Source organism: Phaseolus vulgaris, unplaced genomic scaffold, assembly GCF_000499845.2.
Source record: "Phaseolus vulgaris cultivar G19833 unplaced genomic scaffold, P. vulgaris v2.0 scaffold_15, whole genome shotgun sequence".
Classification (NCBI taxonomy): Eukaryota; Viridiplantae; Streptophyta; class Magnoliopsida; order Fabales; family Fabaceae; genus Phaseolus; species Phaseolus vulgaris.
In genome coordinates, this window is record NW_027174084.1 from 213269 (window position 1) to 232297 (window position 19029).

Consider the following 19029-nt stretch of genomic DNA (forward strand, 5'->3'; position numbering starts at 1 on the left):
CCTTTCTCTTCTTTAAAGTTGAGGTAATCCACAAAGTTGCAATTTTTCATTGCAAATAAGTTAAAGTTCTCCACGCTTTATACATATATTTTGTATTAAAAATAACATTTTAATATCTTAAACACGTGTTTATTATGAGAGTTTAACTTTATCGATTATTAATAAGTTTAATCATATAAACTTGATAATAAATGACAATTTGATTGTTGTTTTTGTTTTGCCAACAAATACTTTACAAATACGAAGTCTATATATTTTCATAAAAAGTAATATATTTATACGAAAAATATAGTATGCATAGTTCATAGAAACTATGTAACTAATATTTCTTGTTCATTCAATATTTTTATGTTAATTAATTAATATACACTTTCAAATTGTATTGTAAACTTTTTGGCACTAAAATTATTGACAAATTAAATTCGCACTATAATCTCTGCAAATCACATTGCTTTGGGACTAATTTGTTTGGAGATTTTTGGAGGTTAAAGGCACAACCATCTTCACATCTCATAGAAGATTCTATAAGATAAAATAACGTTTAAAGCAAACTTGATTAGAAGGGGATATGTATGACTATCAATATGTGTTGTTTGTGTGAGGAGGAAGAGAAAACTACGTCTCATCTTTTTTGTACGTGCGGAGTCATCTGGCTCGTGTGGTCTAAGTGCTATGAGTGGATGGAGTTGACATCGGCGGATCATAGGGAGCCAAAAAACATTTTGTAAGCATCATGATGAACAATGTCAAGGAAAGCGTTAATCAAATCTGGAAATGTGTGTGGATAACATTTGTAGGAGAATTGTGAAACATAGAAACAAGAGGACTTTTAGAGGTGACATGATAGATCACATTGAAATCTTTACTCTGCCACAGATGAAGACTTGGTAATGGGTAATGTCTAAAGTGCGTGACGTAAGTTTTTCGTATTCAAATTGGTGTCTCGAGCTATTAATTTGCATAATGTCTGTCAATTTTTCTAGGAGATATATATCATGAGTAATAGGTGGCTACATTTAGGTTAGAGGTTAAGAGCTTTAGGTAAGTCTTTTGTATTAACGTTTGTATTCCTAAAATATCTCTTATTTATTTATTCATTTTTTCTAATAAAAAAAACATTTCTTTCGGACATTGGGTTAATTTTGCATTGATAATAATGAATATTATAGAATAGAACATTCGAAAAAAAATGAATGAGGCTGAAGAAACATTGTAATTAGTCATATTGATGGCCCCTATAAATAAAAAGAAGTTGTGTGGTTATTAGTGGGATCGGGTTTAACGCTAGCGAAACTGAGAAGCATAAACATGTTGTGCGCAGCAAAGGAGCAAAGGAATAAACCGTGCATGCACTATGCAAGTAAAAGTTGGATTTTGGTAGATCTCCACTTACTGTTCATTATGAAAGGTTTCCCTTTAGGGCAAGGAAGGGTCAAGTGTGGAACGATAGGGCACTTGATTATCAAATCATCAAATAAATACTCCAACAACTTCCTCAAACCAGACATGCTGCCCCTTAATTGCTATATATTAACTCATTTCTCTAACAATATAAAGTCAGAACCAAATCCGCTTTTGTTAGCTGGAGTTACATTTTCTGCTTCACTTACACACCATGGAACACTTCCCACTTGCATTTGGATATATATATATATATATATATATATATTATGGTTAAATATATATTTGGATATATCTTATGCAAATTTAGGGGGTAAAAATTTAAAAGAAGAAGAAGACTTGTGGAAGTAGGAAACATAGAAAATGGGAAGTATAATGTAAATTCAGCTTATAATTGTTAGCATGATGATAGTGATTTATTTAGTGGGTTTTGTTTTTCTATTTTATGGAATGTTTAAGTGTCTCCTGTTACTCAACATATTGTTTGACGGTTAACGAAGATGAGAATATCTATTAAGGTACAACTAATTCGTACAAGATTGTATTAATATTATATGTGTGTTTTGTCGATCTGAAGATGAAACCGTAACATTGATTTAATGTAACATTTTCAACAATTTCATTTATTTGAACTAAATACCAAACAAAATAAGGAGAGGGATGTGAATAATTATAGTCTGAATGATTTCAAATCATAAGAATAATATTATATTTGAGAATAGTAATGTTGATGTTGAAGAATTGTATATTTTGTATAGCACACTTAAAATGTATGTGATTATACAATGTCACTAATGTACAGTATGTATAGGTGTTATCATTTTAATAGAAAAGTTGTAACATTGATCCCACAATATACTAGAAAAATTTAACATTAATGAACCATCAACTGTTCATATAATTAATCAACTACTCATATAATCACATTATCTCCAACTCAAAATATCATTTTTTAATATATAATAATGTTTAACTTTCTCACTTAACGTCACTTACTTGAGAGCCAAATATATAGATAAACATCATCCACATATTTCCGACATAGTGCATGACAATGAAATGTACATGACAATGAAATGTAGTCGTGAGTTTTGATTAAAATAAAATTCATGAGTGAAACATATCCATGCTGCAGCCAACGCAGACATGATCAAATAAGTATATATTATCCCTTAAAATAAAGTAAATGGAAAGAGAATGCACGTTTTTCATCCTTCAACCCAGTGATTATGAAATAAGAATAATGTTTCTTTTTAATCAAAGCAGCAGAATTCAAACGCTTGATTAAAATTAACATTTTAAAAGTAATAGTGACCAAAATTTCAATCACGTAAATGCCCAGAAGGAGCAAGTCTGTCAAATTTGCTTTATTTGCTGTATCAATCTGAATGTTATTCCTCTAAGAGGTTTTTTGAAGCTGGTTTTTAAGTAAGCTTTTCTTTGGAATAACCTCATACAGCAAAGCCAATATTATGCAAGGCTTGCTGCATAATTCTGTTCTGCATAATTTTGTACACTGTAAATTTAGTGATTGAAATATTAGTTATAACTTATATGTATTATTATAAGGTGAATTTTATTACAGTTTGGTGCAAATGTATCTCAGAATACCATCTCAATCTCTCAACTCTTCAAATACTATGAAATTATTAAATCATCCAAAAAAAATACTAGATTCCATAATATACATAAAAAACAGTTTTACTGATATAACCACAATTGATGATCCTACCTTTTATTCTACGTTACAAAAATGGTGATTCTACCTTACTACATGTGAATTGATATGCATTACTTTTATATCTGGATAGTAAAGAGATGGGTTACAAAATGAAGAATTAATTTGAGAAAAAAGGTATCTAATGGACCACACTAAGTGCAGACATATATGTAGTAAAGAGTATCATGCATTCCATGAAGATTGATATGCTTAATAGATATATTCACATCATCCACATTTTCAGTGCATGCCACACTACTCTGATATGTAACCACAAAGCAAAGGGAAATAAAATACTAACACATTTCTGTCTATGTACTTGCAAATGCAACCAAAACATGCATGATACAATATAACAAAAAGAGATTATTCACATATTTTGCACACCCTTCAGCTCGAGAGAGAAAGAGACATGAATATCAATCTCTGTATCATTTCTTGTTTCTACTAAAGTCTAAACAGTGCAGCTGAAGAAAAAGTGTGGAGGACCCACGCACCATACTTTGTTGGGGTGGATGACGCTGCTAAAATTTGTTTGGTCAATAAAGGTTTAATTTCTTGAAAACTAGGATATGCCGAGAATGTGTTAGTGGAATCTTGTGTAAGAAAGTAGTGCACCCTTGTATAATATACGTTATAAAATACATACAAGAGTTTCTCTCCAACTTCAGTACTGGCGTACGTAGTACTTTTCAGAGTCTTCATTCCTAATTTAATTTACAATGTATTGCCTTTTTAATTAGTTCCTGGTCTTCAGGCTTTCTGCTGCAGCTGCTGGTGTGGTTCCTGAGAATCTGAAATCAGATAAACACTGAGATTAAGCAACAAAATGGGACTAAACTTTATATTTAATTATTTCATCTGGGTCTTTGTGAAAACAATATCAAGAGCTTTTCACACTTCCACTTTTCTTTCTTGTATACTGAATTGAGTTTAGATTTGATATCTGAGATGGAGCTGAAAAACACTTGAATAAAGCCTAGTGGTATATGAAGCCCATTGTTCCAGTCAACACAAGTGGTGGATAAAATCTATGCTCATCATTTGTAAAATTTTACAAGTGTTTTCCAGATTCTTTATCAGAGATATCATTCATACTGTCATCTGATAACCTTATTTGCTACATATATGTCTTTCTAATACTACTATAGTAATAATTAGTAGGTTTTTTTTTATTAACTATCTCTTTATAATCGTTTTTTAGAATAATTTTTTTTGGATTCTACCCTTATTTAATGTATCTCATTTTATTAATATAATAGAGTATTTTTTTATTTCAAAAAAATTACTTAATTTTTTTTAAAAAATTTTAAATTAATATTAATATACAGTTTTTATATGACTCTTCAATGCTTTTAGTTTCTTATTTTAAAACAACAAAGAGAGCATATTCTCATATATTTCTACTCCAAATCTCACATATAAAATAAAATAACTTACACTTTGAAATTTGAAAATTGAATAAAAAAGAAAATGTAGGTACACCGGCGATTTATAATTTTATATTTATTTTCGTAATCTACCTTATTGAATATAACGAATATTTATGTTTTGTATTAATAAATAATGAAAAGGAAACTTAGAAAATTATTAAGAATGAAAATTAATTTGATATATTAGTAATATTTTTAAAAAATCAACCAGATTAATTGTTTTTTTTATATGATTAAGTTAAAAGTATCCTATACTAGAGAATAGAAAGAATATAATAAAAATAACCACTATTGAATGAATGGTAAGGGTGCACCATCCCCTGCCCTAAAATTTATCCAGCCAAAAAAAATGAATTCACAAGAACAACTCCACGAAATTAAACGGAAACATTTAGGCTATCTGTATATAACTTAATTAAATTCTTAGTAAGAAACTCTTAGTAAATAACAACTTGTTTAGAAATTTAACTATTAAGCCTTTGGAAAATTTTCCATACACCATATTAATTTGAATTTGCACCCAATTGAAATAACAAAAATGCAAAAGATTGTACGAATTGATAAAAGTAATCTTAAATTACGAATAAAAAAATAACTCAAGTCCTTTTCCATAATATATTTTTCGATTTGAATTTTCAAAATACATTTCTGAATTCTAGAAATACTTTTCCAAAAACAAATACTTTTCCAAAATACATTTGTGATTGTGTTCTGGATTTTTTTTTCTCATTGTATTTTCTGCATTCCAAATTTACCTTTTCATAATAAGAATTTAATTTTTGAATGGTATGTTTTAAATTCTAGATTTTCAAAATCCAAAATGGAGGATAATTTTGAAGATTTTGAAAGGAGATAAGGTGTGCAGGTTCAAATAAGAATTTGCCTATGCCTTAATACTATGCTTAAAAAAATTGTTTTGCTTAGTTCTTCCATAAAGCTTACTACAAAAGCAAAAACATATTTATAAAGGCCATTTTTATAAGCCCAAATATTAATTACATTAACACTTCAACCAAGATTTCTAAACAGTATTTTAGAGCGTTAAGCATTATAATAATCAAAAGCAATTTTCGGGAGTAAAGTGGAATGGCGTGATTTTGTTTGTTACACGACAATTAATAGAATCAAAAAAGATAAACTATAGTGCAAGCGATAAGTAGATTTTTTGTGTCTGCTGAATGTGCAAGAGTATGCTGTTCCTGTTTGGAATTGGATTATTATGCCGCCCTATAGAAAGATTTATTCTTCAAGGGATACAAACTAAATTTTGCATGCCTTTAATTATCAGGGCAGGTGAAGATCACTGGAATCAAATACTACAGAACCAAGGGCCACAAAAGCCCAAAATATAAGCATACCTACGATAGCAGCTCTCAACAAATGGTCATATTGACCATAAAAGCGGCCTTCTAATTCATTGGAAGGATGCAACATTGGAGGCTCCTCACTGTCATTGTCACTGGTGTCCTCCACCCTGTCTCTCCTGCTGGTCCCAGTTGCATAAGGTTGCATATCCTGTTGGCCAATGGTGGAGCATTTCATGCAAGTGCAGCAGCCTCCAAGATATGAAGGCAGTGTCGATAGAGAGTCAGAAAGAACTTTCTGATACATTTCGCCTTCTATTTTCAACTTGTTTCTAGTAGCAGGCTTCAGATCCTGACTCAGATGCATGGATTAGTTTGTTCAGAAAATTGCATTTTATGTTATAGATCGATCTACTGCTTTGGTTATTACTCACTATTATCTAGGGTGGTGTGTTCCACTGATAAATGAAATTGTGTTTAATCCAACAATTTGTTTGATACCCCGACATGTTTCATGATCACCAATTCGATTCACCTTTTGTTGCCACTTTCTTAATCATTTTAGGCTGAATAAACCGAAAGGAGAACTTTACCTGAATAAAAGACCGGGCAATAGCATGAACACTGGCTGAAAGTTGTATGACAAACATGCAACCAAGACGATTGGGAAAGTGGTCTAGCAGAAGGGAAGAACAAGATCTCATTATTTGCATGGGAATTCTCACTGGAGATAACCCATCACAGTCCACCAACACTGTAATATGAGGGTTGTCTGCATCAACCAAGTGCAAGACTCCATATTCCACCTGTGATACTGAAATAACTATTATCAAATGCCATAAAACTACAGAACACAAAAAGTAATACGTCAAGAAAAATGACTGACTGATGCTCCGTAGAGAGAGGTAGTAAGAAATGGAGAGCGAAAAAATAACTGTCTCGAGTCTTAAAAAGCAAACAACATGTGGGGAAATCGACAAGAAAAATAAATACTACTTTTAAGCAAGAATAACTTACTGACTGCCTGAGCAAATCGAGGTCTATCTTCCGGTGACAAAGTATTGCAGGCTGATCCGAGCCTTACTATTAGGCAAGGTCTGTGCTCCACGTCACACCCATGCCAAAAAACCACTTTTGTCCACCTTTTCTGTTCTTCCTCAGAGAGAATTCTGTAAGTCTCTCGCCATCGTATGGTCTTCTTTATTGAGGCAAGGAAGCATGAAAAATCATTATTAGAAGCTGCATAAAATCTCCTAAGCTCGTCATCATTGATTCTGCATAAACACCCACTAAATCATGGTCTGCTGCAACAGCAGAACAAACAAATGTGGTAGTGAATATGCTATTGTTATCTGAGAAGGAAGTACCTGACCCTGAATTTTGTACCTGCTTAGCGTTTCAAAAATATTTTTAATATGAAAATGAGTTCAAAATTGAGTAGGTGGTGTGATAAATTCAAATTTTACTCAAAATTTCAGCTAATCCAACTCCATGATGAGACAAAGGCAATTGTGAATAAATTATTAATGTCAGCGTTTCTCATTTCTGCTAACAGAAAAAATGGTAAGTCTACACCATCATCTTAAATCACAGAATCATCACCTAGTAGCCTAGTTTGAAACAGAAAATTTAGTATCATCACATCATGATATTCTTCTAGAATGGCACAATCACATCATGTTTAGGATTCTATATCGTGAATGCACGGGAACCATAAAATACCTTTCTGGTAAACTAAGTCCTTGATTTTCAAGCTCCTGATTGAGTTGAGTCAGCCACTTCTCAGATTCTAAAATTTTAGGATTTGTCAAACACTGGCTGCAAAATGCAAGAAAGTGAAGAAGCTTGCACGTAGAGCAAAATGATCAAGATAGTAAAAACCCCACAATTAATCTTAAGTTTCTCCTGAAGGAAAATCCAGTAGCACTATATTCAGTAGATGGTGTTCATATACCTTATATTCAAATCAACCTGTAAAGGAGATAATTCAGAGTATACAGCTGCATCTTCTGAACTACAATCTGACTTTCTATCACTACATTTTGATTTATCAGAAGTCAACATTGCAATTGACTTATCAGAAAACAATGTTGCAATTGAAAGGGCTAGCAAAGGTCTTGATAGGACCTGACAGAAGAGAGATTTATTAGCTATCTGCTTTCATGAATATAGCTAAACTTGGTACATTTAGAAAATATACAGGACATAGAAAAAACATCAACGGGAGAAAATTTCAATCAATTTAATCCTCAACCAAGATGATAAAAGGAAGCAGGGGAAGTATAGTAGTATTTTCATCAATATTATTCAAACATCAATATCTTCCTTCGCATCTTCATTAAATAGGTAAAATGGAGAGACATATTGGCCTTTCCCTTTTCACTCTCACCAATTTCTTAAACATCACAAAGATTTTCCCTACTAACACATTTTTCAGGTCAGTATAGTACATGCATCCTGAGATATAGCGGAGAAAATTTGGTATATTAGATTAGATCGATATGAAATTAACGTTCCTAAATCTTTTAATGGTGATACCTAACTGACTGTAACTGAAAATGACTTTTAACAAATATTGTGCTATCTCTAATAAAATGTTATTCAGATATACTTTTGATAAAAAGTTCACAAATTTATATAACGAACCTGCATGCTGTCAACCAAACCCTTGAAGGGTGCCCACCTCTGAATCCATTTAAAAGGTGGATAACACAGGATTTGTAGAGACTGAAGGCCTCGCCATATAAATGGACATCTGTTCTTGGAGAACCTCCTTATGATCTCTAAAGCAGCAACTTTAACTAAAAAAAATGTGGTACGACCCACAACACTGCTTCCAAAGCAGCCACGGAGCAGCAAAATGAGATATTCATGGTTTCTCTTAACGAAACTTTTAGGATGAAATTCAATTAGCGGATTTTTGTATGCTTTATCCTCAGTCATGATACTGCCAAGTCTATGGATCTTTCTCGGTCAGAATAACCCACAGGGTCTCCTATGTAAAGATGGCAGCCAAGTTCATCTGGTACAACAAATTAATTTTTTAAAATACAAGAATCAATATGAAAAGAAAATGTCTTCTATATGTATCACGAAAATAATATTTCGAAGTAACTAAATAACAACTTGAATAATAATAACCACCAGTAAGCAATTAAAAACATTTCAAGACAGCAGCAAATATTTAAACACAAAATAGTTGTTTATATCAACTTATGCTAAGGAAATCCAACACATGCAAAGTGAATGTGAAGCAGAAATGTTTCACTTCTATTTGGTCCGAATACAGTATGTACAACAGGTACACCATCTTCCAAAGAGTAAATACAGTGATCAAAGAGAGAATACTACTACCAACAACTTCTTCCTATCTATAGGTGTTCAAGAATCAAGAGTAAGGCAAATCATTCTGTTGTACCCGCAAGATAATAATGATGTCAATATCTTATGCAATTCAAACAATATCAGGAATTTCAAATTGGGAGCAAAACCATTGGAATAGAAAACCAGCACTTCCCCCAAACAATGATCAAACTCCAGTGGAACATAGTGCACTAAATTTATAGGAATAAATTGAAGCGGTAACTTTATATAATGAAATAAGTTGCAAAACTTAACCTGAGATAGAATTGCATTGAGGGCATCCATGGTTATGAAACAAATCTTCCTTGGTCAGGGAAAGTCAATGAACCCCAAGAATGGTGGTTTAGGAATGGAAAGACCTTCACAGACTTTTTTTTTTTTGCAATTGAAGTTTTAAAGGGAGTTGACATGGGCTATTGGGCCTCATTATCAGCACCATTTCTTGGCTTGTGTTCCTGCAGTGTATAGTTTTCTGCCCTTCACTGTACCAATAACGTATAATTGTATAATACACAAATATAATCTATTTTAAATTGTATAATCTAAAATATGTTTTATATAATAAAAAATATGTTTATAAATTTTGTAATTTACAATATATTTCCAAATTAAAAAATGTTTTAAATTATATAATTTAAAATATGTTTATAAATTATACAATTCAAAATATTTTTTAATTTTAAAATTTACAATCTATAATATATTTAGATTATATAATTTAAAATACATTTTCAAATTATACAATTAAAAATATTATCTATCCAGAAATAATTTAAACATCTCTTCTTCCTATAGAGGAAGAAACTGTGCCAGCATGGAAAAAGAGTGCCTTAATTTTTTATCATCTTTCACTTAATGTAAAATGTAGAATATACCTGTTGAAAATGGAGAATTATGGATTGGTTTGAGTTTCTAATTCTCAAACCTCAAACCAAAAATTATAAACAATTACGTTATATATAAACCATATCCATAATAATAATTTTTAATTAGAATGTAAGGTTAATTAGTCTTGATGGTAACATGACTAATGAATTTTGATAATTGATCCATTGAATATATTTAATGATGATTATTCCAAAGTCTTAGAATTATATCTTTCTTAAAGACTATGAAGTTTAACTTTGAAGATTATGAAGTTTAACCTTGAAAGTTGAAGATTGTATTTTCAAGATATTTTGAAAATGTGAGAAACATTAATTATTCACTATCTATTTATGAAGAATTTTTTTCTCTAACTCTTTATATAAAAGGAACTTGTGAGGAGAAAAAATACACATAGAGAGAATAAATATTCGTCATAGTGTAAGATTAGAAATCTTAGACTAGAGAGACATTCTATAACATCTTTGTTGGGTGAGATTGAGTGTTATTCTCGAAGATTAGAAATCCTACTCATAGACTACACCCTAAATCCTAAATTCTAACGTTAAAAATTCTCGATATCATTATTTTGCTCTATTTTCTATTATTTGTTTATTACTTTTTCAAGTGTTCATTTTATAATTATAACAAAGGGAGAATTATTTCTGATTTTCTCAATATTACTATAAAAAAAAAAACCATATATCATGAAGGGTGAATAAAAAAAGTTAGAAAGATTTGATAAAAATGGAAAAAAAATACAAAATTCTATTAAAATAATAAGTTTAGGTATTTTTTTTATTGCTATAACTACTATTGTAAAATAATTTTATTAATAAAACATATGAGTAAATACAACTAAGAAATAACAAAGGAAAAGAAATAACTTTGAATTTTTGTATTGCAAATGATAGCAATGAGATATATTCTCCCTTTTCAATGCCTATATCATCATGTTCTATAAAAAATTATAGTCACTACATAAGTCAAATCAAGTCATTGTAAAATCATTACAAAGATGTTCGATGAATTTCTAATTTTTTCACAACTAATTCATAATATTTTAAACACATTAAAATAAGTTACAAGCTTAAAGCATTATCATTGTGAAAGTTGTAATAATACATACATTATCACATTGTGAAGTGTAAATAAAAATAATAGAGACGTACCTTGACATCATGAGAATCCCAAATTATATATCTTTATTTGATTTAGTGCTCTTTTCTCCAGAATATAAATATTTAATAACACTCAACAAAAAAATAAAATCCTACTAGAAAAAGAAAATAGTAAGTAAAATAATCATAAATAAATAAATGATAATATATGTGAACTAATAAAATTACAATAGAATGGATAAAAAGATAATATTCCTACAGCCAGTGATACAAGAGTTTCATATATGTTCTCTCTAATGATTGTTCTACCTGAAAATAAAGTTTTCTTAATTTGCTTCCAAAAATTGGATCATTATCATGACTTTGACTCAATTGGTGGAGTAAAAAGAAACAAGAGGAGGAATTGTTTGAAAAAAAATAATCTAATATAGTGTTTTACATTATGGGATACCAATATGAATAGTAATAAAGTTAAATAAAATGAAAATTCTTTCGATAAAAAATATAAATTATGCAAGTTACTGAATTTTCAGTAAATAAATTAAAAAATTATTTCATGTTTAAGTAATCTATACCAATATATATACAGAGAATTTTACTCTTTTTAACTGTTTTGGTGTTTATTAATTTTATTTTTATATTAATATTTATTTTATTATTTTATCTTGGATATTTTAGTTATTTTATTCTTATAATTAATTGGAAATTGCTTTTATTTTTTATTTTTAAAACTAGTATTCTATCATTTTATAAAAAACAGTTACCAATTTTAAATTTTAAATGTGGAGGAGTTTATTAAATGTACAAATCAATTTTAAATTTTAAATGTGGAGGAGTTTATTAAATGTTTTGTACCAGAGAAGTTTTTATTTTTCCATATCTTCACCACTCTTAAAAATCATACTTGTTATCCCTTTTTTTTCATTTGATTTCTTATTCTTTCTTTACAAAAAAAAATATGAATGAATGACAACAAAAGTTTCTTCACCGATGACTTAATATGTGAATGTGACCTCAAACATCTGGCGAATGACCATTTTTTAATGTCTCGCGTGGTGATCTAGATGAAGATGTGAACAAGGAGTAAAACAACTTATTTTTCTTCACTCCAATTACATATTTCTTCACAGATCACCTATTATTCTTCTCATCACAAATGTAGCATCGAAACTTCTCCAAATTCGTCAATAGAATTTTAAGTTTATGATTTCTGACGCAATCTTTCCCGCGCGAGACAAGGAAGAAGTTCGTTTTTTATTCCTTTTTATCAAATTGATCATTCTTTCATTTTCTTTTATTTATTTGTTCCATTAAATTGGGAATTATTAATAAATCTCAAATATTTAACCAGTTTTTTCTTTATTATTGTAGTAATATTATGACTTTGAAAATGTTAGTATTTTAAAAGATTATGAAATCCTACTTCGAAGTCTTATTTGAGACTACTTTATTTTCTCTTGAGTATCATACTTAAATTTTTCAACTTAATATGCATTTCGTTTCCTTATTATTTTCCTTTTCTCTATAATGTTAGCGTTAATTCTTTTAGTTGCAGTGATAATAATTTAGAAAATGGAATTTGAGACCGTAGAATTCATGGACAAGTCCAAGGACAAGTTCATGGACAAGTCCAGAACACTCAAAAGTTAAAGCATTACATGTATATATAATGTAGCTTCAAACAGTTCGTCGCTAATGTTACATTCGCTGGTTTAATTCATCTACTCCAAAACATGATATAAAATAATAGTTAAAAGGTTAAATAGATTGAAAAATCTTCAGAGTATTAAAATTATAAGCTAAAAAAAATAAAAACTCTCTGAGTTACATAATTTTAGGTAAATAAATTTAAAATCAGTTTCAAAATAAGGTGAAGTGGGAAAGATAATGAACCATCAAAGACTTTCTAGGTGTTGTCATTTTCCTTGATTTAGTTCATTCATTCCAAAACATGACACAAAAGAATGACAAATATCTTCAAGTTAACAAAAATACAAATTTTACGAGTTAAAGAATTATGAGTAAATAAATTAAAAATAATAATTTCATAAAACTAATAACAGATAAAGAGAAGCATAAGTAATGTAAATTAAAAACGATCCTAATTGTTTTCCTTTTCCTTGATTTAGTTCATTTGTTTGCTTCAGCATATGAACAAATGATAAAAAAAAAGTTAAATAAAATTAATACAACTTTTCACTTTTTCTTTATTAGACAATGTACAGTGATATATGGATAAAAATATTTTCTTGCCATAAAAGAGAACACAATTAGTATAAGGAATTAATTTATTAAACCTACACGTTTGAGTTTGTAACAAAAAATGTTAAAATATTTCAATAGAAAATAAAAAAATAGTATGAGTTAAAAATGTTAACATGTTGAGAAAATAAAATGGGTATCTTCCATAAATTATGAACATTATAATTTTGATATGTGCAGATTATTCATTAATAAAACAGGTAAGAAGAATATAAGAGAAAGCAATGAGAAAATTGAGAATGCAAATGACAATTAAGCAGAAGACAAAACTTGGCACCTAATTATGATTTGAACAATAAGGTGATGCAAATGAACAAACTAAATTTCTCATAAAACTAGTGACCAAGCACTTAGAATACAGTTTGTTTTTCCAAGACATGGCAGTCTACTCGGATCAACAGTAACATGTGAGCCAATGCATACATCATTAGTTCACAAAAGCAGGATCAGAATTCAGCTGTAAATCACAACATTTCTTGTGACTTCCGCACGCACCGGCTAACTTTTTTCTTGAATTCATCTCTCCTGTCTCTCCACTCTTTCTGCAACATAACATCATCACATGTTCTTTAACTAATCAGTAAAACATCTTAGGAACACATAACTAAAGGATCATGTGGTATGCAGCAAAACAGGATACAGTATCCACACATCCACAATAGCTTACACCTTAGAACCCAGCAACATCAGACATGGAAAATTCCAAATGCTTTTATTGCTTTAAACGGGACACACCAAGAAAGTCAATCAGGTACTAGTTTTCCCGGGTCAGAGACATAATGTCATAAGGCAGGGTGGTCACAGGGTAATAGTGCCAAAGGTCCCTCATAAAAGTTAGCATCATGCCTAGTTATGCTACTTCTGCAGACATTGTTAATTTATACTAAGCTACATGTTCATGCAAAATGTAATTTTAATAGTACAACACGTATCTCAAACATAGCTATTAAACTTTACCAAATGATGGATTAATTATTTGGTATGTTTAAATATTCTTCCAGGAATTTCTTCATAATATCCATAAATGTGAGGTAGGGAGGGTGAGGCTATACGGTGCATGTTTCTATATTTTCTGGTGGGACTGGTCCAGTTTCACCCTTAAAGTTGATGGACCCATAGGGTATTGAATGTTATCTTGAAAGATGGGACAGAGTTGAGTTGAGCTGAGCAAAATCCTACCCATACTAGCAAAATTGCCAAGCCTGGTGAAATAATACTAAAATAAGCACTCTCATGCTTTTGTTTATTTATGTGCTTCATAACTCTGATTATAGAAGTTCAAGGTTTTGCTTAAATCAGCAATTAGAGTACGGCTACTTGTCTCACTTTGTTATCTAATTGTTAATAGAAGTATTACACTATTTCTGTATTATTTGAAATCCCCCATCTCACCCTTCATAACACTAGCTATCTGCTCAAGTACCGACATAAGTCAGAATTTCTCCACCACACATCAAACACATAACCTTAAGAAAAAGAAGCGCTGAAATAATTAAAATATTTTTCTTCTCTAGGATGAAAATAAGTGCCACAAAGTATGACTGAGGGAAACAATGCAGAAATAAAATGAAATCACAAAATGACCAAACTTACCGCAGCTTCAACATTTGCAGGAGATTCATCATTAGGACTAGAAAGCATCGATATGATACTTAATACTATACTTTCTACCTGCAAGTTAGAATACATAATATTAATTCATAAGCAGGTTTTAAATAGATTTACAAGTACCGTATCAAACCACTAGTAGTGGAGCAGAAGTGGCATACATTTTGCAAGAAGCAAGAAAAACCAGCAAAATTATAAAAGCCACTCATGAGCCTTTCAATCTTCGAACTTTATTCAGAGACTGAGAAGAGAGGGCTATCATTCAGAATGTTGGAATTTTAATACCTAGTAGCAGACTAATAGTTTCCTTCTCATTGAAAGTGCATGGTATGGAGAGCTCTATCCTAGGATGACTATGTGAACTATCATTAATACAACGCTGAGAGTACAAAACAGTATCACAAGAGGATCTCATCGAGATTATGTGTATAAAGAGAACGAGGAACCACCACAAGATGAAGCCTAGTATATAAAATCGAGACGGATAGTTTCTGCCATATACGAGTACATTATATCAGTAGCATCACAGTAAATGTGGATCACACAGCAGGTAGATACACAGCTAAACATGCTATATATCTTGCCAAGTGCGCACACTGATATAACCTATATAGATCACACATGCTAGAGCAACTAATGTTGAACTACACTAATCTACATCATTAAGGACACTGAATTGCGCTTATTAATATATACTGTATCTCTATATCCATTCATGAAATGAAAAGATTGAAACCTATCTTCTTGAATTTGTTAAGTATGTCTTGCAGCTCAAAATTGGATGGAATAACTTCCCCAAACTGCAGGACGAATAGTATTCAACAAGTGCATCATATGGTTTGTGGTAGGCCTTAACATAATTTAACTTGATTATCAAACAAAAGCATGAGGAAGGAATACCAAACAACAATCATCTCACATTTCTAGCACTAAATCAATTTACCCAGCAATTCAAAGCAGAGTTACCAGTTGATTATAAGGCATAGTTCTCATTATTAAAATAAATTAATTAATTAAATCTACGGCTTTTTTTGTACATACTGTATGAACAGGTGTCCAACGCTCACTTGCAAGCTCATAACCATTCGGATCGTCACCAGGAGGATGAAGAATTGATATGCAAACTCGCCCATCAGGATAAACTGCAATTTGAACATCTTTAAATTTCATGCATTAAAGAAAGCAAGATAAAAAAAATGAGTCAAACTAACCATTGGGATGCCATATCTCAGAGGTAAATTTCACTGATGGCGGACTATTTGGGTAGTTGGGTGGAAAGCTCATAATGGCATTGAAAAATCCTCCCTCACTACACAAAATTAAAAAATTGACAAAACAAGAAAGCCATGTAGTCAGTAAAACTGAAAACTCAAGTGCTATAAAAGACCATAGAAACAAAATGAAATAATAACCAGTGAAGCCAATCCAATAAGGGAAAGTAAAGTATTGACTTAAATAATTTCTTAAAACAAGTACAACCAAATGAACCCAGCCAAGAACAACCCAAATCAGGAAAGTGTCATGGTTTGCAGAAACCGCTACAAAAATAAATATAAATATGTATTATTTTCATCAAGCCTACGAATATCAACTATAATCTTGAGAATTAAAAAAACCAACAGGGGCACATGCAAAAACCGCCTTAATGGATTGGATTCGTCAAGAATAGGGCAGAAAAATAAATTTTCGACAAAATTCTAAAGAAGGCGATTTTAGGGGGAAACCCAAAACCCCAGAAAGCAAAAGCAGAGAAATCATCACTGCACAGGCAAAGGGAATCTAAAATCCGAAAAAAAAACTGGAAATCGCAAAGATTGGTGCGAAAGAAAAGGTTAATATATACTAAACAGAGCTTACTAGAGAGTATCGGGAGGCCCAATTACAGTGACGCTCCATTCAAAAATGTTGGTTTCGTCGACCAAACCGGCGGAAAATCCATCAACGGGGTTCTTGCAGAGATCTGCAAAGAAAATAGAGATCGATCAGAAGGCCGCGGAGAATCCACGCAAGGATATGAAACAGGCAATAGAGAAAGGAAGAAGAAGGGGGATTGGATGAGGGAGGGCGCAGGAGAAGACACCTTTGAGCTGCTTCTGAAGGAGGAGGCTTGCTTGGGACGCCATCAACGAAAAAGGGTGAGGGAGGAGAGAGAGAGTTGAAGGAATGGGTTGGTTGTGAGATTGAGAAGGAAAAAAAAAACAGGACAGAGAAGAGAGAAGAGAGAAGTAGGAAAGGTGAAAGAGAGTTGAATTGTATTTATAGTATGGTATTTCTGTAACGTAGATATGATAGATAGAAACCTTATTGTATATGAAGTGAGAGAGAGAGAGAGAGAGACAAGAATTATATGAAAAAACAGAGACAAAAGAAAAGAAAATGATTCCAATCTCCAACCTAAACCAAAACCCCTGCATCCAACAAGGTGGTCTACACTTCCCTCTTTTAAAATTATAATTGGTTTAATCTCCCAAAAAAAATCACTAATAATACATTTTTATTAAACCCAATCAATACATTTAAGGTTGTTATTTTATTTAGTACATGAAAAAAATAAACTAATGTAAACAAATGTAAATTCTTACTTTTCCTATGAATTTCAGAATCTCAGAGAGAGATAGAGAGAGGGTTTCACATATAGAGAGAGAGAAAAAAAAAATAAGAAGAATTTGGATATTAAGAATAAAATAATATTTTAATTTCAATATAATATTGAAACTATTTATTTTATAGTTTTATATAACAACCTTTGGAACAAATAATGTAAAAATATTTAAAAAAATAACATGAGAAGATAAAATCTACCTAAATAAAACAAGAATTATGGGCAGAGTGTACTAGTAGACTTTTGTATAAGAGATACTTTGATTAGATTTGTGAATCTAATGTGGGACCATTTTGTTTTTGGTTGCTTAGAGGCACACCTAAAATAATATTCTCCACTACCCTATTGGTGCAGTAACAATAGACTATTATTACATTTATGATTATATGTTTGGAGATGAGCAAAACATATATAGAACAAAAAAATTTGATTAATTTTTTTTATTGAGAAGAAAGTAGAAAAAATGAGATAAAATAAATTGGTAAAAAATATTTTTAAAATTTTCTTTCGTCTTTTAATCAGTTTTCAACATTTTTAGTTTTTTTAAACATTTATTTTAAATATATATTATATTTAATGAATCCAGTAAATATATTATTTTCTATTAAAAGATTAGTAGTTAAAATTAATTGATAGTTTTTAAATACTAACTTTAAAATCTAAATAATTAACAGTTAAAATTTAGGTAACTAATTAGATATTAATTTAAAAATTATTTATTATCATTTATAAAAATAAAAACAAATTTAAATATTAATAATTTGTTTAATTTCTAAAATAATATCTAATTTTATTAATATAATACTTAATTATTTTTTATTTTTTAAAATTAGTTTTTATTTAATAATTTTTTATTAGTAGTGAATGATTTAGATTACTTATAAATGCTTATGACAAATTTCTTCCTACCTTCAAATTTGATAAAGTGAAAATTAGATCTCATTTTATTTAACACTAAGCTAAACGAGTTTTGAATCATTAGGATTTTTTTGTCTGATATAATTGAATTTGAATTTCTAAAATTTTACTTGAATCTCGGGATTGAGACTCCTCTTATTCAATTTTATGATATGATTAATTAAGACATTTTTCTTTCTGAATCAAGGTCAAATTCACCTACCCTTTCAATGATTACATTATGTAAACCATTTGAGGCAATTTCCAAATACCCTTTTTTTTAATTTTAAATCTCAATACAAGCCAATAAAGTAAAAAAAATGAAAAATCTAAATTAATAAGTTTAGGGAAGAATTGAAATTGTTTTGAAAGTTAACATTAAATAAGTGTATGGTTTAGAACTAGTTTTAATAATGTGTAACAAAGTTGATTTGTAATGTGGGTGTGAACACAT

General features: G+C 30.2%; 2 protein-coding genes across 2 annotated transcripts; both read right to left on the reverse strand.

Annotated features, from left to right (window-relative positions):
- Window positions 1-5695: 5695 nt before the first annotated feature.
- LOC137816997 (uncharacterized) lies at window positions 5696-9717 on the reverse strand. The gene is made up of 7 exons (XM_068620189.1): window positions 9477-9717; window positions 8505-8880; window positions 7813-7985; window positions 7581-7676; window positions 6876-7132; window positions 6452-6672; window positions 5696-6210 (listed from the first exon to the last, which is right to left on the reverse strand). The coding sequence occupies exons 2-7, from the start codon at window positions 8799-8801 to the stop codon at window positions 5839-5841; spliced, it is 1416 nt and encodes a 471-aa protein (XP_068476290.1). The 5' UTR covers window positions 8802-8880; window positions 9477-9717; the 3' UTR covers window positions 5696-5838.
- A 4052-nt stretch (window positions 9718-13769) lies between these two features.
- LOC137816998 (ubiquitin-conjugating enzyme E2 7) lies at window positions 13770-17487 on the reverse strand. Its single transcript, XM_068620190.1, has 6 exons — window positions 17157-17487; window positions 16934-17036; window positions 16288-16385; window positions 16118-16218; window positions 15062-15139; window positions 13770-14010 (listed from the first exon to the last, which is right to left on the reverse strand). Exons 1-6 carry the CDS (start codon window positions 17197-17199, stop codon window positions 13933-13935), a joined length of 501 nt encoding a protein of 166 aa, XP_068476291.1. The 5' UTR covers window positions 17200-17487; the 3' UTR covers window positions 13770-13932.
- Between the last annotated feature and the right edge of the window lie 1542 nt (window positions 17488-19029).